This window comes from Pteropus medius, unplaced genomic scaffold (assembly GCF_902729225.1).
Source record: "Pteropus medius unplaced genomic scaffold, Ma_sr-lr_union100, whole genome shotgun sequence".
Classification (NCBI taxonomy): domain Eukaryota; kingdom Metazoa; phylum Chordata; class Mammalia; order Chiroptera; family Pteropodidae; genus Pteropus; species Pteropus medius.
In genome coordinates, this window is record NW_024340849.1 from 32,414,103 (window position 1) to 32,441,030 (window position 26,928).

At 32.8% G+C, this 26,928-nt stretch overlaps 1 protein-coding gene across 2 annotated transcripts in view; it reads left to right on the top strand.

The window, feature by feature from the left end:
- Positions 1 to 22,871, top strand: part of DSC3 (desmocollin 3) — a 42,654-nt gene extending 19,783 nt beyond the window's left edge. Inside the window, exons 7-17 of one of the 2 annotated variants that reach the window (XM_039843942.1) lie at positions 1,707 to 1,873; positions 3,652 to 3,786; positions 4,174 to 4,359; positions 10,477 to 10,736; positions 10,851 to 10,993; positions 11,897 to 12,121; positions 13,487 to 13,711; positions 15,891 to 16,012; positions 20,017 to 20,268; positions 22,059 to 22,101; positions 22,181 to 22,310. In XM_039843942.1, the coding sequence (XP_039699876.1) occupies positions 1,707 to 1,873; positions 3,652 to 3,786; positions 4,174 to 4,359; positions 10,477 to 10,736; positions 10,851 to 10,993; positions 11,897 to 12,121; positions 13,487 to 13,711; positions 15,891 to 16,012; positions 20,017 to 20,268; positions 22,059 to 22,085 (1,742 nt within the window). In that variant the 3' untranslated portion in view covers positions 22,086 to 22,101; positions 22,181 to 22,310. Of the gene's footprint in view, positions 1 to 1,706; positions 1,874 to 3,651; positions 3,787 to 4,173; positions 4,360 to 10,476; positions 10,737 to 10,850; positions 10,994 to 11,896; positions 12,122 to 13,486; positions 13,712 to 15,890; positions 16,013 to 20,016; positions 20,269 to 22,058; positions 22,102 to 22,180 lie in introns of both variants that reach the window. The other variant, XM_039843932.1, reaches the window with a different exon arrangement.
- Positions 22,872 to 26,928: the final 4,057 nt, after the last annotated feature.

Genomic DNA, 26,928 nt, shown 5'->3' on the forward strand with positions numbered 1-26,928 from the left:
TTTTTGTTTTAGGGTCTGTTATTAACTCACTGTGGGAACTCATGGATAAGTCCCTTTGAATTTTCTGACCTTTAAAATGAGTTAATTCCATTAGGTAACCTATAATGTTTTTCAGCCTCGTAAGTCTATGACTCAGTTACATTTTTAGTTTTTCAAAGAGGGATGATTGATTTCAAATTCTTTCTTGAAGATTCTGTTTCCTTCAGTAGTAACAGAGAAGAATGAAGGACAAACACTTTGATGCCCAGATTAGTTCAGGGTACTTTAAGCATCTCAGAGGTTCCAAGCAATTAAGGCTGAGATGTTCTGAACTAATGGGTGCTCTTGAGCTTGCCTCGATTCACACACTCAGTTTGGACAAAATGTGGTCAACTAATACTGAAGTATAACACTCATGGAAAGAAATTTTCAAGATTTTAGGAAGATTTTGTGTGATAAGTAGAGCAATTCTCTATTCAGAGAATTAAAATAGTGTTTATATCTTCCTTACTATCAAAAAAATTGCAGGAAGAAAAGGTTATGTCTTACAAAGATTATAAATTTTTTTCTATGAAAAGATACATGAATAAAATTTATTTTCTTATGCTAAAAAGATTACTTTTTATATCGATCCACAACAGAAATCTTGTCATTAATTATAAGTATGAAATTTGACTTTCTCTATTATATATTATATATAATATAAATATATATAAATATAGAAATACACTACATATGTTTATTTACACATATGTACACATTATACATGCATATATAAACTTTAAGGATATTTTATAGTGACAAAATTATTTAAAACTAATATATCCTTGTGTTAAAAGTTTTATTAGGGTTTTATTTCCTTCAAATACAATATTTCAATGAATATATATGTTCGTTTATGTGTGGTTGTATGTATCTATGTGTTATTCCTCAGGCCAGTCTTTCATGCAGCGCTATAGGCAAAGTGGACCTACGCATTACATTTTCACAGGCATTGGAACACTACTCTTACTCTATAAATATACCACCTGTATGTATTCTTTGATACTTGAAGTCCTACCAGGCACTATTCTTACATTCCATACAGATGACAGATATGAATAGCTCTAACGGAAGAAATAGTTGACTTAAACTTCCCTTAATGGTTAATATAATAAAATTCCTTCCTGAGGATTAAGTGGGGCTGGGGACACTGGGGTGTGGATACTAAGCTGGTGGAAAAGAAAGAGGCAAATCAGAGACTATTGAAAAACAAAACATCATAGAAAGGAGACTGTGTTGTGAGTGGTCAACTTGACCATCTATACAGTTATACCCCAAATCAGTCTTAATATAGCTAGTAATCAAAAATTTAATTTTTAAAAATCTCATTTATGCAAGAGACATGCTTTATCTCTCCAGTTAGGTTTGTTATTGCAATTGCATAGGAATATATGTTGAAATTATTCTTGAATGCCATTTAAACAAATTTTTAGTAATTTACTTTGAAACATTTTGAATTGTATGCCAACTCAAAGTATACCTTGCTTCTCAGCATCAAAGTGTTTTATATTGTATATTCGAAGTTGTCATCTTCAGTATTATCTAAAGATGGAATACCTCTGGTAAGAAGTACATTTTCAATTAGATTTCTACCATCGTTGTTAACATTTGAAAAGTGTAGATACTCCTAAACATATTCAACAATTCTGGAAATTAAAGACTCTTTTTTTTTTTTAAACATATAGGTACTACAGTGGGAGTGGTTTGTGCCACAGACAGAGATGAACCAGATACGATGCATACGCGCCTGAAGTATAGCATTTTGGAGCAGACGCCAAGATCACCTGGGATTTTTTCCGTGCATCCCAAAACAGGCGTAATCACCATAGTCTCTAATTATTTGGACAGAGAGGTAGTTTTCACATTCTGTAGAATATCACTCTATTTAATATAATTTGCTATTCTTCGGATTAGGAGTTTCTAATTTTATATTATTTAGGCATAAGATAATAAGAATTCCTGGCTATGTTACCTGTTTTTTATATCACTTTTAAATCCTTATGTAAGATAAGACATAAGGAATAGAAATACAGATCAATTGGTGTTTAGAAGGAGTGAGAACAAAGATATTTCTCTTTTATTTTCTGTTTTTTTTTTTAATTAAATTTATTGGCTGACATTGGTTAATAAAATTATATAGATTTCAAGTGTAAAATTCAATAATACATCATCTGTTTATTGTATCTGTATATTTTATCCAAAGTCAAATCTCCTTTCATCTAATGAAAGTTGTTATTATTGAATATCATTTTATTTCTTATGTGTGGTTAGTTGGTTCCAGCTCAGTAAAGTCTTCAATTCCCATGAAGGACAATTTGTTTTGTTCGTTCCATGAGTATAGTTCACATCCAGGTTCCTATCCAGTTATTACAAATATGTGTTATTTATCAGGAAAGGATTAGTTGTGATAAGGTTTATGGATTATTAAAAATTTGTAACACTATTTAGATGATAATAATAGCACATTGTCATGTATAGAGCATTTTATATTCAAATTATTTTTACATAATTTATTCGATCTTTATAATTTCCTATAGATTAGATTTAATATCTAATAAGAGAAATAAGTAGAATGAAGAGTGGGGAAGAAATAGAAAGAGAAAATGGAAAAAAAAATTAAACAACACAAGAATAGTAAGATAAATCTAAAAGGCAATGGAGGTGATTGTGTCACAAACTAATGACTCTATTTCATCATTAACATACCATCTGCAAAACTCCATTTCCAGAATTTAAGTCAGCAGTGATTTCCTAATTACCAAATCCAACAGTTACCTTAAGTCCCTGTCTGTTGCCACTTACTGAAACTCTCTCTTCTCTTGGATATATGGTTTTGCTCTTGTTTCTTTGATCTTTTGTTTTTAGTGTCCTTAGCTTAGTCTTTTTATTTCCTCTTTATATCCTCAGCTGTTGAAATGCTATTGTTCCTTATATCCTTAGCTGTTCTCATCCTTTAACCTCTCCTAGATAATCTGATTCCTGCCGTAATTTCTACCACCATCTACATCCTGATGACTCCCAGATCAATATTTCTGGCTATGATCTCTCCTGTACATATGGGGCCATGTATTCAGGACCTTTCTGCATTTCCTTTATTGGTCGGTGATACTCTTGTTTACCTATCTATCTAAGTAGGACACCTGAGCATCATTCTCAACCTTTTTTTCTCTCTTAACTTATATATAGAATTGTCAACTTTTCTGTTATCCTTGTTTTCTGTCCTCATTGTTACTGCCTCAGATTTGGACCATTGGCTTAGAGTATTCTAGGAACTCTTTAACTGGTTTCTTTGACTCCTAGTTCAGCTTACTCCAAATTATGCTCAATGTTCTTTAAGAATATTTTTTCTAAAACTGATATGTTCTTATTTTGTCCCCCACTGATGACTCCTAGAAAATGTTTCCCTATTACCTGCTACTTAAAGCATGAGTTTAAATTTTTCATTTGCATCTTTATCATTTAACCTCTACCTACCTTTTTAGCTTTATTCTGGTCTACCAAATTCTTGGAGCATATGCAAATATGAAAATAAAAGCATGGATACACACAAATAGAAGAGCGTACAATTAAAGTTTCATTTAAAAATCTAAACAATGGTTTATAAAACTAAAATATTTGTTTTCTTTTAAGGTTGTAGACAAGTACAAATTGATAATGAAAGTACAAGACATGGATGGTCAATTTTTTGGATTGATGAGTACATCAACTTGCCTTATAACAGTAAAAGATTCAAATGACAATGCACCTGCTTTTAAAGAAAATACTGTAAGTCTATAATATCAAAATCTATCTTTATCTATTGTAATTTGTTATTTAATCAGAATTAATAAACATTATTGTACTTTAAGGTACATATGTTTATTTTATGAATAAAATTAAACAGTAGACATAAATATCTGTTTTACTTATTCATAGTAGTATTTATATTACTGCCTTCTTGGTAAAGGCCAGGAGCATTAGTCTACCTTTGTAATGAATTCTTTCATTTAAAAGATAACCTTTCAAGAAACATTACTATTTATGATTCATGGTTTTAAAATAATCTAGTCAAAAACTATAAGAACAATACTTTTATAGTGGAAGAAACATTTTGCTTTCTTTGTAAAAGTTCTCCTTATAAAGTAAATGTTTAATGTTTTCTTTCTGTTTCAGTATGAAGTATCAGTAGAGGAAAATGCATTCAATGTGGAAATCTTACGAATACCAATAGAAGACAAGGATTTGATTAACACTGCCAATTGGAGAGCCAATTTTACCATTTTAAAGGGCAATGAAAATGGACATTTCAAAATAAGTACAGACAAGAAAACTAATGAAGGTGTTCTGTGTGTTGTAAAGGTACAATAATCATGAATAATTGACAACTTGGCAAGTTAACAAGTTTTAATAAACTAATGGTTTAATCGTCTAAAGAGATGCAGTTCATAGACTCTGCAAGTTGGAAGAGAACTTAGTCTCTTTAGCGCAAATTTTCCCATTTAATGCTTACCTTTTTTCTATAATTTTTTGCCCATTATTCATCACCTAATTTATGCTTGAACATTCTCAATTATAAGGATCTCCCATCTCCATTGGCAGCTTATTATATATTTAGAGAGCTTTGATTCTCAGAAGTCCTTACTTCTACTGTGCCTAAATTATTCTCCTTATATCCCATGTCTTTGATCCAAGTTTTATTGCTAATGCTATACAGAACAGGTGTAATTTTTTTGAAAAGGTTTTTATGTCCCTTTAAGACTTTCCTTCTCTAGGATAAATATTCCCAATTCCTCACATGATACAGTTTAGAAGCCCATATTTTTCTCTCTCCCTCCCTCATCCCCCTCATATATGCCTGGTTGTGTTGTATCTGATGCTTTAAAAAGTGATATTGAAGATGAAATATAGCATTATGTTAGACAGCACTTGATGAACTTATTCTTTCTTCTATATATCTTATTTTTCATTGCACTGTTACATTCTAAGGTTCAGGTTATGAGCATAGTAAAGTCTCTGTCTGGGAAGGAACCTCGGTTTTATATTCTTAGCTGAGATCAAGAAAGAAAATTGCCCTGTACGCAGGTATAGGCATCATTCATTGAATAAAGGAAGTTTATCTGCCAATAACAATATGGTGGAGGCTTTGATATGTAATGTTTCTATCTGTAGTTATTTCTACCATAAGAATTTCCAGAGATTATATCCTAAGTCTTGGTAAATTTTGTCCAGATGTGAATAGTCGAGTATATTTGTTCCAGTTGACTCTCAACATCAGATTTCTCCCTATATTAGTTTTCTATAATATGATCTGCTCAAACCAAGTATTAAAACCAACTACTTAAAAAAATGAAGTTTTATAATTGGCAGTAATAGGAGAAGCAATAAGGAAATGGTACTGATATTTCTTCTTCCATATTGGCCCAGTCTGACCCAGTCTTCATTTGGACTCTCCAGAAAGCAGAGCCTAATAGAAGGATCTCAAGAAGTGGCTCCCAGGAAGCCAGAGTAAAATTGGGAAAGTAAGACAGGAAAGAATGAAAAATCAATCAAGTCTGCTTTATTGAGCTAGTCACCTCTGGTATTAAATTATGCAATGAACCATGTAGAATGCACTTCAGAATTATCTCCTCAAAGATGGGTTCCTGGGGAATTGATCCATGAATGTCCATCCTCAATACCTATGTCCAAGTAATTGAAGATCACTCTAAGGAACCCCAACTCTCTTGCACTTCTGGGCAGAACTATGCCTGCCAAAGGGAGCTCTCTGGCCTTGGAAGAAACTTTGAATCTGAAAAGCTGAATATGTGTGTGCTTGAAATGTGAATCTGTCATCATAGACAGGGGCAGTGTCCACCAGAGCTGCAAATGAAGTTAGGGTGGGCTGAGGGGCTATGGTAAATGATTCTTTTGAAAAAGGCTGCTATGCATCTACTTCAGTTTCCAAAGCTGGAAACATTTATGTAGTGCAGGCATTTGTCTCAAAACTTATGTCATTGACATTAGATGTTTTGTGAAAGATTTCTCTTGGATATGATCCTCCATGCACATCCCCACCTTTTGCCTTCTGCACTTTAACTTTTTTTCTAGAAATAAGTCAAAGGAATAGTTTGAGATCTGAGATGGATAGGTCATGCCAAACTACAGTAGCTCATATCAAGCTCAGACCTTTTAGAGAGCTCCCCATCTGCTGCTTGGTCAGCAGATTGCTCTTCAGGTCTCTCTCATTCAAGGCCAACTTCAAAGACATCAGCTTTTTTTTTTTTTAATCTCAATAGTTTTGTCTTGCTTAGGGAGACAAAGTTTAAGTAACACTAAAAATTAAATTTTTATTGTGAGTTTTTTGGGCTAATACAAAATGATCTTTAGTAAGTTTTCTCAAAAGAATATATTCTAAAAAAAAAAAACCACTGTGAGTGTGTATTTGTCAACACATTCAGTTTTTTTATATTTGGAATTCCAGAATGGAATCAATGGAGTGGATTTTTTTCCTCCCAAAGAGTGTTGATCACAGAGATATTAAGAAAAATGTTTCCAGATATCTTCAGAAATTGTATATCCTAGAATATAGAAATCCTATATCCTAGAATATTTCTTGCTCTAAGTGACTAACAAACATATGTTTTTTTTCTGGTGAACGACTTCTGGGTACCACTCCAAGATTCCCTGGGAGGGAGGGCAATTATTTGGTGATACTTAACTGCTTTGTCTCTGGCTCAGTTTAACTTAATTTCACATATGAAGAATATAGGAAATTTCCTCCCCAATAAAATTCGTATGCATATATTTTCATTATTTTTAAACATAAGATAGTTGCACTTATAATTACACCCTAGTTCCTACATTTAGGAAATACTTTTGCAATTTTAAAATAGTTAACCGTATATTGAGTATGTTTTATGTCACAGGGAATCATATTAAGCACCTTATGTAAGTTATAGTTGTCATATTCATTTAGGATAAGGTATTATTACCATTTTACAATTAAAAATATTTGTTTATAGATTTCTCTTTTTGCACAATTTCTGTTGAGTTTTTATATCAATATTAGGCTTGCTTCATAAAAATATTTTTAATTTTTTCCCATGCTCTGAAATTGTTAAAAAACAACAAAAAAATTGGATTAACAAATTTATTTTTAACCTTCACAACAATTCCATGGTTGTTCCTATCATTCTTCCTGTTTCAAGATAGGGAGGCTATGTCAAAAGAAGTGAAATAACTTGCTCTAGTCCATACAGTTCAGAGGTGATAAAGCCAAGATGCAGACCCAGATATTCCTGATGCAGAACCCTTCCTTAGAAATACCGTGCTGTTCTCCTTCTAGTTGGGTACTCTCAGGTCATGTTTCCCTTATAGCTCTTCATTTGCATACTTGGGTTACTTAACTCTACGAAGCCATGACTTCAGTTGTATAGGAGGTCTTCTCCTTTTGTAACTTCAATTCATTTCTACGTCTCTGAGTTTACTTTTTAAATTATCTCCTTCTTTTGTCATTATCAGCTCCTTTGCTCATCTTACCTTCTCTCTTTCTTTGAGCCATTCATAGTATTCTTTTACATTTTGGCCAATGAAATTTGCATTTGCCACGTTATGACTTCCTTTCTAAATTATGTGCAAACCTTTAGAAAACCTGAGTTCATTGCAGAGCTCTTTTGGTAACCACACTGGTCTTTAAAGGTATCTTATTCTTTTCCTTGGTAAAGATTTGTATTTGTGTACTTGTATCTTCAAATACTTTCTAACCTTGATGTGGTATCTTCTATTTTAAAATCAAACACTATAATTAGGGCTTTTGAAATCCATCTTTCTGTCATGTAAGCTACGTACCTGATGATGACTAACCGCCGTACTGGTTATGAAATCAATGTGTTGACTGCCTTAAAGATAGAAGTGCACTTCTAAAATTCTTTTATATTTTAAATAATTAAATAATCTGTAGGTTAAACCAAAGATTGCTCAGGTATACTTCTTTAGCCAAACAATGCTTCCAAACATTGCCTTGTTAGTTGGTTTCTCCTATGATTACATAATATTGGCTGTTAACAAAAAATACAGCATTTACTTCTTGTATTTGCTTGTGTGATAATTTGAGAGACAGAGATTACTAAAACCTATAAGGTAAAGCCCTTACTACGTGCTATAATGTTAAATGTTATTTTTGCAGCAATGGTACAGGAGAGAAAACTTAGTCTTAGAGAGAGTAAGAAACTTTCTCAAGATCACACAGCTAGAATGTAATAGAGGCAGAATTTGAACCTAAGTCTCTTTGATTCCAAGTATGTTCTTAAGCACTATGCTAAAATGCTTTGCATAGTTATATGTTCTTGGAAAGTTAGCCTCTGTATTATCTGTAAAATGTACATAATGCTTCTCTCTGTCACTGTAGTAGCTATTCAATATAGTAATGAAAGCGAAAGCACTTGGTAAACTATAGGATATTATTATTATATTTTTTAAAGTATCAACATGTTCTTATTTTTCATAAAAAGATAACTTTTATCTTAAAAAAATAACATTTTTGGAATCATGGAACATGAGTTGATACAGTCTTTAGTTCAGTCCTGGGTAATCTTTGTATCTCAATGTTTTTTATTTTGTTTTGTTTTTTATTTCAGTAGCAGTAGCAGCAGCAGCACAGAGCATATGAGTTTGAGTGAGAAAGATATTGTTCTTGGTCATTCTTAACCAGAGAGGGTCTTCAGCTCCACAACAACACAACACTTCTTTTCTAGGGAGTCGTTAGCACCTTAGTGCAGATAATAGGATATTTTTGAACTTTTTTTTCAATTTGATGAAACAAAAACATACCCTGGGGTGGAAGAGAATCATATATTTTTTCATTAATCATTGATTTCATCTGGGCAGATTTTTAATATTGCAGAGTTTTAAGCCCCTAAGACAATATTCAGCTTAAGCCTAGAAAAATTACATAAAGGAATTCAAAGACTTCAGCAAGCGGCTCTAGATCAAATAACTGTACCTCCTCTAGTGCAGCAGATGTTTCCTAAATTTCCATCAATTTCTCATTGTCAACAGATGCTCCAACTCTCTGCATGATCATACCAAGCCATGTAATTTGTGAGATGATGTTCATTAGTGACAAATAAACATATTAATTTGTATTCCTTCTTAACTCTAGTTTCTGGGATAGTCATAAAAAATAAAAGAGCTTTCACGTGCATTTTATGGTTTCTAAGATTCGGAAATTTTCTCGACTTCTTAGTGGACTCATGACATTAGTATCTCAGCCTGATAATACTTAGGTCTGGGGAAAGGTTTAAAACAAAAATTTTACTCATCAGTTTTGACTTTGTTCCTTTCAGCCAGTGATTGTTTTGATAAGAAGAAAGAGAATCAAAGACAAAAGTGCTTCAACTTTGTAGTACAGTGTAAAACCGTGTGTTATGGATTTCGCTTGATCCGCTGCCTGAAAATCAATTATATTTAATGGATTGATTTAAAAATTTTTAAAGGCTGGTGAAGCAGTTAAGCAGCATAGAATAGCAGAGGAATTATAGTGTGGTGGTTAAGGAAATGAACTCAAGCCAGACTACCTGGCTTCAAACTCCATTTTAAAGGAGAACCTTTGAGCCTTGGGAAAATCAGTTTATCTCCTCTTCTCCATTTTCCTGCTCTGTAAAACAGGATGATGATAATAATAGTGATACCATTAAGCGTATTCTATTTTTTCTTACTCAACTGTGTTTTCATTGTGAGAGCTTCTTCAGACAAACTAGACAATGCCGAAGTATAATTCTCAATTGCCAAAATATAATTTTCATAAAAATAGATAGTGAGCACGGGTTAGAGTTCTACTTAAGTCATTAATGAAGGAACCAGCAAAAAACCAAAGCAGATTCCTAAGAAGAAATGAGAGTCTGGATGGGTTTTGATAAAAGGAAAAGCTGAAATAAGATTGCTCAATTATCTGTCTGATAAGGCAATTAAAGCATGCATCGAGAATACCTTTTCAATCAGAGAGAAAATAAGATCATCGCACCTTTTCAAATATTTTTAAGTCAACATTTAATTTTATAAGAGCTATAAAATATTTGGGCCCTAGTCAGTAGTAAATAGTAAATGAAACAAAGCTGCATTCTCTTAGAGTCAGATGATGCTTAGGTTGGTCTGTTAGGCAGTGCCCTAAAGCAGGGCCATAAGAACTGTCATTTTTTTGCATTATCTCCAGGTTCAGAATAATTTCTTTTTTAGTAAGAATGAACTATCAATATATTTAAGGAATTGTTTTTTTTTTTTTTTAACTCTATAAACCACCTGCAGAAACTTTTGGAACACTCTAGTTAGAGGCTTAGTGAAGAACCACTTGTATCTTTAGCAAAGGGTAAAAGTCAATATTGACTAAATGGGGACATGGAATTTATGCAGTGCTTTTTGAATTGACAAAAGTTCGCAGATTATTTGAAATATCAAATGTATTTTACACTCATACTGTAAAACATGTATTTTTTTTTAAAGCCACTGAATTATGAAGAAAACCATCAAGTGATTCTGGAAATTGGAGTAGGCAATGAAGCTCCGTTTAGTAGAGATAGTGCACTCAGGACGACAACCATGAACAGAGCTTTGGTCACAGTTCACGTGAGGGATCAGGACGAAGGGCCTGAATGCAATCCCGCAGCCCAATATGTACGGATTAAAGAAAATTCAGTAGTGGGATCGAATATCAATGGCTATAAGGCATATGACCCTGAAACTAAAAGTAGCAACGGTTTAAGGTACAAAGAAATCTATAACCACATAGTGATAATGTATTTGAAATAATTGAGACAGTAACTTATTTTAATATATTCAATAGATTGCTAAGGCTATTTTTGTTTTTTTATTAACAGATACAAAAAATTACATGATCCTGAAGGGTGGATCACAATTGATGAAATTTCAGGGTCAATCAAAACTTCCAAAATTCTGGACAGGGAGGCTGCAATTCCCAGAAATAACTTATATAATATTACAGTCCTGGCAACAGACAAAGGTAAACAAAAAAATTTTAATCTGGTATTTTATAAAGGAATTTGAGAATAATGCAGTTATTCTTATGCAGAATTATTCTTGTGGTAAGTATATGAAATTCTTAGAAGTTATTTTAAAGACTTTGTTTCTGTTTCTCTTAATCATCTGACAAGGTGAAACTACTTGGAAGTGAGAAGCATGTCTTTTTTATCTTTATATTACCAGCGTGGTGGGGCCTTAAATGCTCATAAATCTCTCTGTTAGAGGACAAAGATGATACTGAAGTCTAGGACTAGATGAAATAATCTCACCAGACTCTTTTAGAACTCTTTATGTCACTTTACATTGAGTCTTTAAATAGTTCAGCTGACTATTAGGTCAAAGTGATTCTTTCCTCCAATTTTTTTCTTTAAAGTAGCCCAGAACTTCTCAACCCAGTTTTCATATTAAAATAATTTATGACTTTTAAAAAATATCAAAATATAGACACAAGCTTAGACCAACTGAATCAGAATCCTTGGTTAGGGAGCCTGGGCATCATATATATGAAAAAAATCTCCCTAGGTGGTTCGAATGTATACTGGGATTAGCATATTTTTTCTGTAGTCATATTACTACTTACTAACATCTGCACAGAAGAAACCCAAGGAAATAGAGTTTGAAATTTATACATTTATTTTTACTGTTTGGTAAAAACTCTAGTAAAAAGTTTATTGGGAATTGTATCTGATATTATCAAGAGCAGTACTCATTTTAGATGATCTGCAGGTTTCATTTATCCTTCTATGTTCTTATTTATCATTTCTTCTAAAAACCAAAAGTTTATTTAAAAAAAACCCATATATTTAAAATCTAGTTTTTTTTTTTCATAAGAAATTATAAAAGACTTGACAAACTACACTAAACATTTTCTCCTTCTTCCTAGATGGTAGATCATGTACTGGGACACTTGTAGTTAATGTTGAAGATGTGAATGATAATGCACCAAAAATACTTCAAGATTATCTAGTCGTTTGCAAACCAAAAATGGGATATACTGACATTTCAGCTGTTGATCCCGATGAACCTATCCATGGTGCCCCATTTTATTTCAGCTTGGCAAACACTTCTCCAGAAATCAACAAAATATGGACCCTCTCCAAAATTAATGGTATTAAATCAAACATAATGATTTATATGCTCTGAATAGATTTACTTGTTTACTTACATGAAGCATTTATGATTAATTCTCATGAACAAATTTTAGATGCCTAACGTAATAAGAAAATCAATGTTGTTAGTGTTTAGTAGAAATGCTGTGAGATTGGGTTGAAGGAAGGATGGAATCTGGTGATGATGGGCCTGTATACCTGGCCAAGGAGAATGGCCTTTGTATATTACATAACAGCAGGTATGCATCAGGAGCGTACAAGTAAGGCAATACTGTATACAGCTTTATGTCTTAAAAAGGTGACATTGGTGACAATTAGCAGGATAATTTGAAGAAGGCAGAGTTGAGTGGCAGGGAAAATCAAAAGCTGATATGCTCCTATGAATCAGTGAGACATGACTATAGCTCAGTTTGTGGTCTTGAGAGAGCGGAAGGATTAGCAGGATCTTACCTTAGACACAGTATGATCCTGAAGAGTCAAAATAAACCTGAGTAGTAATTCACATTCTTCTGGGAAGCTCCAGGTATGTGGTGCAGTCGAAAATCTTTGAGGTTCCTACAACTATAACTGCATTTAAGCATGGCTTACAAATTACAGATGACTTTCAGGGTGTGCATTATGATATTTTGTCATTTCAGTTAGTGCATTGCAAAAACTCAGTGTGGTATTGGCCATTGAAAGTGTGTGGGGTTTTTGGTCAGCTGGTAATAAGATCATTTAAATAAGGTATTAAGACTTTTGAGGGAAATATCACAGTTGATAATTATGCATTTTTATGATATAAATATGGCTGTTTTGTGTAAGCTTTATAGCTAGCTTGGGTGATATTAATTAGCTTTTTGGTATGGAGATTACTTCTGGAGGCAAGGCATTAATCACAAAGGGTCTATTGTGTTTTGAAAAATGCCTTATCCATGAGGATAATGGACAGGTACCAGAAGGTAAATGGATAGTAATATGTGAACTTAAAACACCCTTTGTTTGTCTATAGGTGTTAATTCTCTATGAGTGTCATAAAGTGATACTATAGAAAAATGCTTGAAATGTATGTTAAGAGCCAATCTAGCATTATTACTTTGTAGATAAGGGAATTATTATGAGAACATTAAATGTTGTTGAAATGTTACTGGGTCACTCCAATGCCAAATTATTCCTTTAAGCTTCTCTCGTAAAAGTTGCAATGAGCACCACGTGTGTGGCAATGCTAGTGCTTAAACAAGTTGGAGATAGTCACTTATGTTTATTCATTTTCATGTGGCAGGTGGTTCTTTGAGAATAATATCTTTACAAACCAATGTGGTAAAGTAAATGCTAAGGGAGGAATAAATATTTATTAAAAATATAATTATTTTATTTTCTTTCAGATACAGCTGCCCGTCTTACATATCGAAAAAATGCTGACTTTCAAGAATATAATATTCCTATTACTGTCAAAGATAGAGCAGGCCAATCCGCAACAAAAACCTTGAGAGTTAATCTCTGCGATTGTACTCATCCAAGTCAATGTGTGGTGACTAAAAGGAGTGCAGGGGCATCACTTGGAAAATGGGCAATCCTTGCGATCCTACTGGGCATAGCATTACTTTTTTGTAAGTCTTTTTATTTACTTAAAGTTAAAATATATAAAATATCTGGATGCAAGAAAATGCCTTTAGAAAGTAATCTTGTCCAACCACCCATCAGGTATGAGTCCCCTTTACAAATTCTTTTCGTGTTATTATCTAAGGTCTGATTGACTGTTTTCTGTGAGAAGGAGCAAGATCCTTTCTGAGATAAAAGATTTCATATTTGGACAGAACTGTTGAAAATTCCTTAGATTGTGCTAAATCTGTCAACATAAAAAATTTTATTTTTTGGTCATCACACTACCCTTTCTAGTACTAGAAGACAATCTAAAACTTCTGCTATATGAAAGTCCACTAAAAGCCATTTTTATTTCATATCTTCTCACCATTTAGCCACAGACTTGTGGGAGATGTTCAGATCACAACAGTATCTCTTCTTTGATATTATCTTGCCAATTATGAATTGTATTAACCTTCTCCTTACCAATTGTGTAGTTGCTAATGGCACCATATCTTTTCCTCTCTTTTTGTGTCCACCCAATCCTCCAGCTTAAATTAGCTCTGTTTTTCCCTTGTTCTGTGATTAAGACTAGTGATTAAGAGCAAGAATCTGGAATCAGACTGTCTGGATTTGTACCCCAACTCTATCATTTGTAAGCCATGTGACCTGGGGCAAGTTACTTAACTGTGCTTCCGTTTTCTCATTGTAAAAGGGGATAATTATAATAGCCTACTTTATGGGGTAGCACTGAGGATTGATTGATTCGTGCAAAGAGCTTAAAACAGTACATGGTGTATTTTTAATAAGTGTTCATTATTTTTCATCAACTCAACAAAATCAATATATATTGAACACCTATGATATGCCAAAAACTGTGTCCAGGTGCATGGGATTCATCAGTGAATAAAACAGACAAAAATAATCAAAACCAAACAGTCTGTCTTGAGACAGTAAACAAATAAATTAAATGCTATGGCAGAAGAAAATAGAGCAAAATAAATAGGATCTGTAGTGCTGTAGAATGTGTGTGGGAGTGAGTGTGGGAGACTGGTGCTAGTAATTGCAGTTTTTCAGTAGATAGGTCAGGCCTAACTGAGAAGGTTATCTTTTATTATTTTTGGAAAAGGTGAGTCAGCCAAGTGGAGTATCTGGGGAAAGAGCTTTCAGTGAGAGGAGAAAGTCAGTTCAAAGGCCCTAAAGTGAGACTATGGGGAAAACTGAGGAATGGCAGGGAAACCATTGTGGCTGGAGAGTAGTGGGTAAGGGGTAGTGGGGATAGAAATGGAAGCAGAAGGGTCACAAGAGGCCACTTAGATTAGATGGGGGTTGGTAGATTTTTTTTGTTGTTTTTGGAAAGGGCTAGATACTATATATTTTCAACTTCACAGGCTATGTGATGTGATGGTTTCAGTTATAACCAATCAAATCTGCCCTTGTAGCACAAAAATAGCCATAGAAAATATTTAAATCATGGGCAGGGCTATGTTCCAATATAACTTTATTTATGGGCACTACAATCTGAATTTTATATAATTTTCATATGTAATAAACTATTATTCTTTTGATGTTTCCAACCATTTAAAAATATAAAAACCATACTCATGTGACATATAAAAACATGTGGTGGACTGGATTGGGGGCTGTAGTTTGGCAATTTGTGGTATAAGAGCTTGTAGAACAGTGTAAAGGAGTGTTGTTGCTATTAGTTTTATTATCACATATTTCGACCTTTTAAAATTATAATATAGAATGAAAATTCTGACTAGACAAAGTACAAAGTAAGTTTAATTCTGAGACTTAGAGTTAAATCTATTCTGGGAAAAATGTTTTGTCATGCTTTGCTATAGGTAAACCATCCTTTTGGGAATCAGTAAGTCTTCTTAAAGTCTTTGTCTTATATAAATATCATTAATTTTTTTTTTAAATGTACTACTTAAATTATAATTCTAAATACTTTAATATGATGGGTAGAATTCAAGCTTTAAAGAGGTCTATCATCAAAACATACATATAATAATGCCAAATTTTAATATTTAAGTTAAATCATGGTCTGGTAATCTAGAAAGGTCAAGGTGATTTAGAGGACATTATGCTTAGTGACTTTATTTGCCTCCTGTTCCCCTAAAGTGATATGATACAAAAGATGGATAATTTTATTCTATGTATGTTAAACTATATATTTACTTTTTTTAAAAATAACAGCTGTATTGCTAACTTTAGTATGTGGAGTTGTTGGTGCCAAAAAGAAAAAAGGTTTTCCTGAAGATTTAGCACAGCAAAATTTAATTATATCAAACACAGAAGCACCTGGAGATGATAAGGTGGTAAGTAATTTTTCTAAATGAATATATATCTCTGAGTATCTCCTATAATTTCTTAATTCATCCTCATGAAGTTATTTTGAAATTTAGGAGCTATTTATATTTTTAATTGGGTCAGATTTTATAGGCAAAAGCATTTTATCTGTCAGTATTCAAATATTTATGTAGTGGCTTTTATTAAACTTTTTAAATCAGATCTATTGTTCTAGTTATCTTTTTTCTACTCTTTAGTGTTATGATTTAAAACTTGTTCTTTGATGTTGTAAATTTATTATAATAACAATCTTTTTGGCTGCTCTCTACAATGTATATTTCCAGATACTGTTTTTATCTTGACTATTTAAAATGAGAAAAAAAATTACTAAAAACTCTGAAGATAAACAAAGAAAATATCAAAGAGATATATGTGTTGTGTATGTATGTGTGTGTGTGTGTGTGTGCGAGCGCATGTGTAGATTGAAAGATTATTGCCATTCTCTTTTTTATTTTTATTTTTTTGGGGCTTCTGAGGTGTTTGGCATTATGCTTCCTATTTTGAGGGACATATACAAAAAAAAATTCTTACAAGATATATTATTTCCTCAAAAAGACTTCAATTTATTTATGAGAAATAGAATCTACTTTTGTAGGGAAAATAAATAGGCTTATGACAGTAGCCATTAGCACGAATGTGATACAGCATTGTCTGAATTCAAAAATATACTTATCTGACATTTAAGTATAATCATGTCTGAATCAACCAGAAAGGCCTGGTGACAGAGAGGTACAGATTACTCTGTAATTTAAAGAATAAGAAGTGTTTGAAAGTGAAGAGATGTTGGGAATAACTAAAGAGGAGGAAAAGACTTATAGAATAAAAAAGGAGATGACAAAGTTTAAGGATTATTCAACAAATAGTAAATAAATTGATTTGAAATAGAAAAAATGATGTTTTAAAATAGAGTCAATCAAGGCTTTTCTGCACAAAAGTAGCATAATTTGAGAAGTGTGATGCTAAATCAGTGGAGTGTTCAAGGAGAAAGGAAGACATTAGGGATAGGGAAGATAAAAGATTAGGATCTTTTGATAGTAAGCATGAGATTACTAGATGATGGTAATCGGGACACCAAAATAGGGTTGGATAAGAAATATTTTCAGTGTACAAATGAGGATTGTTTACTTCTCAGTAACAATAAAAAGTGGAATCAAAGTGATAGATACTATTGCTAGGGACAATAACTATATATCAAGTTTTTCTATATCTCATGACGAAGATGACTTTCTTATCAACTATTTCTCTCTTTCACTTTCTCCCACCATCATAGAAAATCATAGCCCATCTATGCCTCACATGTCTACATGTGGAACCCTATAATTGTTTTTTCATTCAGAAAATAGGTTCAGTCTCTTGTTAATCCTTGTATAGATAGTAAATTTGTATTTTTATATCTGAGCATGGAATGAGTGAGCTTTACTTAATATTTATTCTTTGCCATTTGATGTTAGAGCTGATAGTAATTATCAGCCACTGCACCATATTGTACTTACATCTATTTACCTGTTCTCTATTAAGAATACTTCTCGAAAGATTTTGGAATTATTAATTTGTACCAGAACATAATTTTAGGTGTATTTTTTATAAAATGTAACAAAATTTTATAGGGAATATATAAACTCATTTTTAGTACAATGAGATGACTTTAGTTTTGGCTCTGAGTTTATGTTAAAAGTATTTAGATGGGGTTAGGAGTTGGATGAAAAATCGGGCCTGGAAAAGTAAATCTGGAAATCATTGACATGGAGAAGGAGTTGATACTCTGTGGAAATAAACTTTGGGAAATGCACTTGTCGGCAGGTGGAGAGTAGAGAGAATGTGAACAGCACTGTGGGCTTGGCCTTCATTTTATTTTCAATTCTCCTCTTATTAGCTTAGAAATATGATCTCTAAACATGTATTTATAATGACAAAATTATACTATCAAGGAGATTTGGAAATCAAGTTTTTAAAAAAAATTTGAAGTAGAGATTTACTATAGCAGCAACCTAAGCCAAAAATATAGGTAGCAGTGCCACCAACTGGCTACTTTCAGTTCTCTTTTTCTGGTATTTTTTTCCCAAGGCAATGAGAAAATGAGTATGACTTTTATAGATATATTTCAAGTTCAGTAAATCATCTAAACTTGAAAATCTTCCAGTTTAGTTACTCTGCATATTAAATAAAAAAAAGTTAAATTGATAGAAAGATGGCACAAAGGAGCCTGATTTTAATGGCGATCTTGTCATGAACACAATGGTTTATAATCAGATCTAACACTGAGGTTCCCACTGTAACTCAACTTCTCGCCTGTGGCTCAGAGGGTTGGTGTGAAGTTCCAGCATTAAGTTAACGTTAATCAATTTATCTTTTTCATTTTAAAACATTGTCTTTACTCCTTGTTCTTCTCTAGTGTCCTCCATATATATTTTTCTTTGAAACTGAACTTTTGGAAGGAAAGATTTTTATTCGATCTCTATGATATTACTTTCTGTTCACTCAGCAATCCTAGAAATTCTTTTGACAAAGATCACCAGTGGCTACTTTTTTACTTGAACCAATGGTGCTTACTTTATTTGAACCAGTGCTTATCCTACTTTGATTTTTTTCTACTTTGATTATTGACCTCCTTGCCACATTCCTTTTTTGCAGGGCTTCAGAGTCATGCCTCTTTGCTTCCATTATCACAGTGGCTATTCCAGATCAATTCTGTCACAGCTCTAATTCCTTTATCCACCCCTTAAAATGTGATGTTTCTTGTGGTTTTATTCTTAGCTTTCTTTTCTTTTAGCCCACAGTTTCCTCGGAGTGATGTTGTTTATTCGTGGGACTTGAACTACCACCTACATGGTAGCTGCTTTCCAAATTCTATCTCCAGAATATGTCTCTCACCTAAGCCTCAGATCCACATATTCATATACTCATTTTGGACATCACACAAGTTTCTCAAGTTTACCACATCCAAAATCGAATTGCTCACCTTCCTCTCACCCACAAGCTCTTCCTTCTCTATTTCGGTATGAATTGTACCATCAATTTAGTTGCACAGTAGAACACGTAGGAATTATTCTTGACCTTTCTCTTTGCTGCCTCATCCATCTAACCAACAAGAAGCTCTCTATGGAGTCCATTACTGTTTCTACTCTGGCTTAGGTCCTTATCATTTTTCACCTAGAATAATCCAGTGACCTCTCTTGTTTCTATGACTCTAAACTCTTATTTGTCTTTCATATTATTGCCTAGAATGATTTAAAAAATACACTCCTCCCCTATTCTGAAAGCTCTTCTTTGAATCCTCATAATCTCAGGATAATCTACATGTATTAGCATGGCATGTAGGTCTTTTTGTCCTCTGACCTTTTACAACCTTTCCAGCTTCCTCTTTCTCTCTGAATTCTGCGTGGTAGCTATTCTCAATAGGTTGAAGTTGAGGACCCCTAAAGCATGCTTTGCCTCTAGACCCTCTTGCAGATAGTGCATTCTTCCTCCCATTTGTTCTCTCATTTCTCAGTAGGAGTCCTTCAGCTCAATTTTCCAAGTCTGCTACAGTTGCCTTCTCAAGAGTTGCATTTCAATGCTCTTTTTTTTCTGTGCTCCTATAGCATCCCATGTTCACCTATGTATCAGAATAATCGCATCTTAAAAATAATTGTCTATTTTTTTGCCTTATTGGAATTAGAGCTTCTTGGAGCTACTGATGGATCATGTCTATCTTTGCATCTCTCGACTGAACACATATTGGAAAATGATAAATGTTTGTTGAATGAATGAGTGAACAAGTGAATAAAAGGTTGAAATGTTCTTTATCCCTCATGTTCTTGTGACTTTACTTGAAATCCATTTTCTCCCAATATGAATTATTTTATTTTATTTTATTTTATTTTATTTTATTTTATTTTATTTTATTTTATTTATTTTTTTTTATTTTTTTATTTTTATTTTATTTTATTTTATTTTATTTTATTTTATTTTATTTTATTTTATTTCATTTCAGTGTTCTGGTAATGGGTTTATGACCCAGACAGTCAACAACTCTAGCCAAGGACTTTGTGGTACTATGGGATCAGGAGTCAAAAATGGAGGACAGGAAATCATTGAAATGGTCAAAGGAGGACACCAGACCTTGGAATCATGTCGCGGGCACCATCACACCCTGGATTCCTGCAGGGGAGGACATGTGGAGATGGACAACTCCAGATACACTTACTCAGAGTGGCATAATTTCACTCAGCCCCGTCTTCATGAAGTGAGTTTCCCTAAGTTATTTGGCTGTACGATTTAAATGTCTAAGTGGAGAACAATGAGAAATTGAAATTAGCCTATATTTTTTAAGAAACTGCTTTTCCATATTCTACATTGCATCCTCTATCTTACTCTCATTATTTCTCCCTCTGTTCATTGATCATGTTACATTATTTAATAGAAAAAAGATTTTATTTCATGTGTCATATTCTCTTAATTTCTAAAAGTTCACGAAAATTGGAGGTTACATTTCATTTTTAGATGTGTGTTTACCTCACAAGCTTTTTTAATATAGGAGAATATGAAAAAAAAAATCTCATTTCTCAGAATCACAAAACTCCCCAAATCAAACCTTAATTTCTTTATATGAACAAAGCATCTATACACAGTTCTAGGATGAACATTAAATAATATGATCTATCTGAACTATTTTTAATCTAAGAAGCACCATGCAAATATAAAATGTTTTATTCAGAAGAAAGCAAGGACGTGAAAGAAAAGAGAGATTAAATAAGGGATTTTCAATCCCGACAGCACATCAAAATCTCATGGGAAACTTTTAAAAAATACTATTGCCTGTGCTCCACCTTGAAAGATGTTGATTGAATTGATTTGGCTTTAATTTTAATGTAAAACTCCTCAGTTGATTCATGTGCAGCGCAGGTAGAGAACCACTGGATTAAATATTCCTTCTGGTACTGAGTTTTCACTTCTTTGATCAGAGGTTACCATTACTATTGTAACAAACACTGGACCAGAAGAAGCGCTTGATGCTTTGACAGACTGCAAATGGGCAGTATTCTGTGACATGGCTCTAGCTTATCGTACGTCCATGGGATTTTTTTTCTCTTGAAATACAAGTATTAATCTTTTTTCTGTTTCTAGACAGTCAGTTTCATGTAATACCAGGTTGAGAAGGAGAGAAGCTTAAGAAGCACTCTTAGAGGAGTGTTCTTCAATGTACACACCAGGTAATGGGATGTGAGGCTAAAATGGTCGTGAAGGAAGGCACTTGATGATGTAAGACAAGGAAATAAGCTCAGGTTATAGAGGGAATGGGCAAACAAGTGAGGAAGGGAGGAGATACAGGAGTCTGATAAGTCAGCCAATGAGTATGTGACAGACAACAAGGGTAGATGTGGCCGAATGCTTGGCCTCTGCATTCCAAAGACCAGGTTTTTGCAATATGAGTTATGTTACTTTTAATATCACTGAATTTTTTTGTTCATCTCTACTTTGTCACGTTTTAGTTATCTTGGAAACTTGATTCTGAAGCCAATGTGGTAATTCTTACCTACTTTATAATGGCATGGAATAGCAATTTTAGTTAACATCTATTGTACATTTACTATGTGCTGAGCATCACGCAGGTATTTTTTATGTGCTATTATTTCATCATTTAATAATGATCCTGTGAGGTAGTCACTGTCTGCATTCCTAGTTTAGATGTGAGGAGAGGGAAATTTAGAGATGTTTAGTAACTTGCTCAAAGTAATACAGCTAGCTGGTAAAGCCAGAGTGACGACTCAAAATTAGGACCGTTTGACCATTCAAGCTCAAATTCTTCACCACTATGCATAATGTCACCATCTGTCAACTAGCCTGGGCTCTAGATATAAAATTTAGGGATAATCATTTAATGGTAATTTAAATGTACTTAAATATAACATTTGTATACAAAGTTTTTATTTGTATATTTGTATGAATGACTAGAAATGTAATTTTTTTTTTTTTTGGTATGACTTTTTGGTATGGTTGTGATATAGACCAATTATGTGCATTTTTTGTATGTAGGACTCCATTAGAGGACACACTGGTTAAAAATTAAACATAAAAGGTAAATAAAAAAATTAATTTTATGTTCATACATTTAAGTGTGTTTAAAACAATAATATAATCCTTTTTTTATTTTACAGAAATTGCATCTATGTAATCAGAATGAAGACCACATCCCATCTCAAGACTATATCCTTACATATAACTATGAAGGAAGAGGATCTCCAGCTGGTTCTGTAGGTTGCTGCAGTGAAAAACAGGAAGAAGATGGTCTTGACTTTTTAAATAATTTGGAAGCTAAATTTACTTCATTAGCAGAAACATGCACAAAGGGATGATGGTACAGTGCTACAATTAGACGTGCTTTTGTCAGACATTCTGCAGTTTTCCAAAAGTGATACAGTAAACATCAATTTCAGTTTCTAAATATGAATATGAATGTTTGTGAATTTTTCCAAATTTTAAATTATGTTAATTACCAATTTATATTTTCAAGACAATTCATGGCTTATCTTTTCCAAGAAGTTTAAATGTTAAAACAGATTTTGCCTTCTTTACTGATGAGTAAATAGACAACTAGCAAATCTCATGCTGTAGCATTGCAATTAAAGTTTATAAAGGACCTGCCCTCTTTACAGATATTTTCCCAATATAAATATGTTAGGTAAATATTAGTCTAACAATAGCTAAGTTGTACTTAATTGAATATAGCAGAACAATTATCTGGGCTAGAAATTCTGTTTTTGTTCCAGATTTAGATTTAAGTGGAATAAGATTATATAAAATACAATAACAAATTATATTGGATTTTTTAGCTCTAAACAATCAGTAGTAGCCCTTAAGATTTCTAGAATTTTGTTTTCCTTCAGGTTAGCAAAAGATCTTGGAGAGCAGTATTATCTACTTACTCGATTGCCCTAATAAAATTCTCAAAAGTACATAGCCACAACTTTAAACTACACCAGGAAAGTTTAGACTAAAAGATTGTGTTGCTTTTATACTTTTGACATTGTGTTCTGTGGTTTATAAAAAAGATTATTATGAGAAATATGTTTCCTTATTCTCAAGAAACAAAATTATATTTACCATAGAGTTATTATCTGTATTTTAATGAAAAACACTAACAATCTTTTATTAAGATTATAATTCTAAGTTTTAACCTTTTTTTTTCTGAGATTCAGTACTACTATTGATAATTTGGCAGTAATGAAAATTATGCTGAGAAAAAGTTGCTTTTCTTTTCTTGAGTACTGTACTTTCATATTTTAGTTGCAAGTTTAGCATTTGTGGCTCTTATTTTCTTTAAATGGCAGCCACTTGCAATTAGAATATGTTATCCTTAGATGGATTGTGGTTATGCCTTATAGTCTGAAGAAACAGACTCCATCATAATTATAAGTAACAATAACGAATTAACATGCATTTTTGTTAACTGCCATTTTCAAAGAAAAATATTATTCCTTATTAAGGCAGATAAATATTACAAAATGCTGTAAAGAATTGAAATAATATAGGGAAACTTGACCCCTAGTTGCAATTTAATCTCTCTCAAAATGTTGCTTAAATTTACTACTTCTCAAATTTGTTTATGTGATAGAGGCCCAGGAAGGCTTGCAGAATACCCCAAGGCAAGGATGTTTAAACTTAAAATAATGAATACCTAAATTTATGGTAAATCTGTTATCACATTATTGTATAATCACTTCAAGTGATAGTTTAAGAAATAGATAAGAAATATTAGTTATCACTAGCTGAAGAAAATTTTGGAGAAAGAAAAACAATTAAGACTAAATTAGTTTAAAAATTTTGCAGCTATGAACTGGAAACCTGTTTCATTCAGCTCCCTCTCCCTGCCACTCCCAAATTCTTTATTTGACTTTGGAGACAGAATTTATCATGCTAGCCCATGAATTGTCAGTGTTCTATGAGAATATAGTTTGAACTGACTATATATATGTGTGTGTGTATACATGTATACATATTTAAAATGAAATGAAAAACCAAGGGGAAGGTGATAATTTAAAATGAAGCTGGGATGTGGTGTGTCCTACAATAGAAACCCAGAGTTTAAAAAAGAGAGTGCCTCTATGCTTAGTTCTTATGTGCTGCATGATAGCTAAGCATATTAGGAAATAGTTCATGTACATTTGTGTAATTTGTTTAAAACTGTATACAACTGATTAATCTTTTCTGTTTTCAGTGGAAAAGGAAGGGAAGCAGGTAGAACAGTAGATTTATTTTGCAGTATCTTTCTGCTTTCATAAATTAGGAGTAAACTGGTGAATGGCTGTCATGGCCAAGACTCCGTGATTTATGGTGGCAGTATTCCAGAGAGGAAATGTTTTTCTTGACTCTAATAATATAAGCATTGTTTAACTTGATTCTGGTGAAAATAATTCTTGTATCATCATTTTCTTTCTTCTATCAACTGCTTTTTTTAAAAATTTAAAGCCAAATAACTACATCCACTTGGCCAGATTTTAGAAAATAAAGGGAGCTGGGGGACAGTCTTATTGAAAGGATTGAATGACTGTCCTAAGACCAAAGTCAACAAATATGTCACCATTTGCACTGTGTTGTAATCAGAGCCTGGGAAATGTAATCAGAGCCTACTCACTGCCCTATTTTAAAGTGGCACTGGTGTGATTCCAGGAAATCCAGCCCTCCCATCAGGTCCCCTTCATTAATCTCTCTTCCACTGTTGCTGATAACACTTAGATGCCAAATACTCCAGATTGTCAATCACCCTTCAGTATGAACAGTATGAATTAATTTTTACGAGTTTGCTTTTTTATGAAGATTTTTTTTTTTTAAATAATAGAGGAAATAGGGATTTTGAATACACAAAAGAAAGAGACTGAATGGTCATTTGGGGACGCAGGGGACTTTGGAAGAGGACAAGCCCAACGGGAGGTATTTGAGTAGTCAGTGAGAGAAAGCCATGAAAACCCAAGCCTTCAATTCAAAGCCATGAGAGAGGCCAAGAAGGGGACATGTGTGGTAGTAAAGACAAAATCATTTGCTTCATAATTTTTCATAGGCCGGGCTCTTCCTTTTCTTTCTTTTCTCAGGCCTGTGGCAGCTGACATTTGATTTTGGTGAAATATCACCAACCCTTTCTCTATGACTCACCTTATTTGGACTGCAGACTCAAGGAGAAACAAGCTGACTGCATGATGAGACTGAAGGCAATTACAGAATGGGCCTGAACTTGTTGTGTAGAATTAAGAAGGCATTTATGGCAAATCCTTCATTCCTTATGTCATCCTCTGGGCACTGAGATAGAAGATCTTCAGTTAAATGTGTGTCTAAAATTTTTTATTTAATGCTACATTTTCAGTTTTCTTATTTGCCCCTGAAATCTGGATTTTTAAACTTAGACTTTTGAAAGGGTAATTTTCCTTATAAAGTTTTATTTTTAATGTAAACAACTTTAATATGTAGTATTTTTCTTTCCTTACATGTGCAAGGTGAAAATTATGCTACTTTAATGTGAAAGAAAATGTCCTTTCAAAGCTTTCATATTTTTAGTTCTTGAATTTTTAATGTAAATGTATAGATTGTTTTTTCTTATTTTTTATGAGGAAGCAGTTAACTGTCTAAAAAGCAGTGAAGTTTGTTTTATGACATTTTTAACAGCTTTAATTTTGCTTTTAAAAGAAGTTACTTTGTTTTTAAAGAAATGTGGCAGGTTAAAATAGTACAAATTATATGTGTAAAGTATTATTTACTTGTATGGGGTATAATAAAACAATGTTAACTTGATTTGTCGTCTTTGCTCTATTTAGAGGTTAATTCCAAAGTGATCATATTAGAAAATTGTGCTTAAGGTTGGCATGGAAATAGAGATTGTCAATAATGTTTTATTGTATTGCTAGAGAATATTTTAGAAAACAGGTAATTGTCAAATTGTCAACATAATTAATATATACTTTATAGTACTTAGGAGGAGATGACCTTTTGGGTCACTACTTTACAAATGATATCCATCTGTATGTCTATCTATTTTTATCTGTCTATTTATCTATCTATCTATCTATCTATCTATCTATCTATCTAATTACCTATCATCTATCTATCAATCATTTATCATCTATCTGTCATCTTCTATCTATCTGATTTTGATTGGGTAAAGAAGTATTAGAAGGTGGTTGTAATTACAGAGTGCTCCAGAAATAAAATGCTGATGATGCATTTTTACTTGGAGGTACAGTGCAGTCAAAGGGAAACATTATGAGTTTAAAAATAAAAAAAGCAAGTGATATTTCAGTCTTGGTTCTGCCACTTTGCCACTTATCAGATATATAACCTCTGAGCTTTAATTGTAATTGAATTATGGTGTTATGCACTCCACAATGAATTTTTCTTCAGTTGTGTGTGCACGCATGTGTCTGTGTTCTCCCAGAAATGTAAGGCTGACCATTTGAAAAATTTATGAGTTATATCAAAATCTTTACATTTTAATATAATTTGAACCTCAATTTCAATTTCAGGAATTTTCATTGTGATCATTATTTTTGTGTGTAAATATTTGGCTTTCAAGTTTTGCTTATGATAGCAAAACAGGGATAAATTCTGAGTGTTCAGCAGAGTTGATTTGATTAAGTGTTGAGTCATAGTGATTGAAAAATGAGGACGCCAGAGTCAGACTATTTTAATTTGCATCCTGGCTCTGCCACTACTCTCCATGTGACTTAGGAAAGCTTACTTAGCCCCTCTCTTAGTTTTCTCATCTTTAACACCAAAATAATCACATTGACTTCATAGATTTGTTCGGATGATTAAATGAGTTAATATACTTAAAGCACGTAGAACATTGCTTGTACATAGTAGAAGATTTATAAGTTGTAGGTATATAGGCAGTAAAAGTATGTGGTTGAATATACTA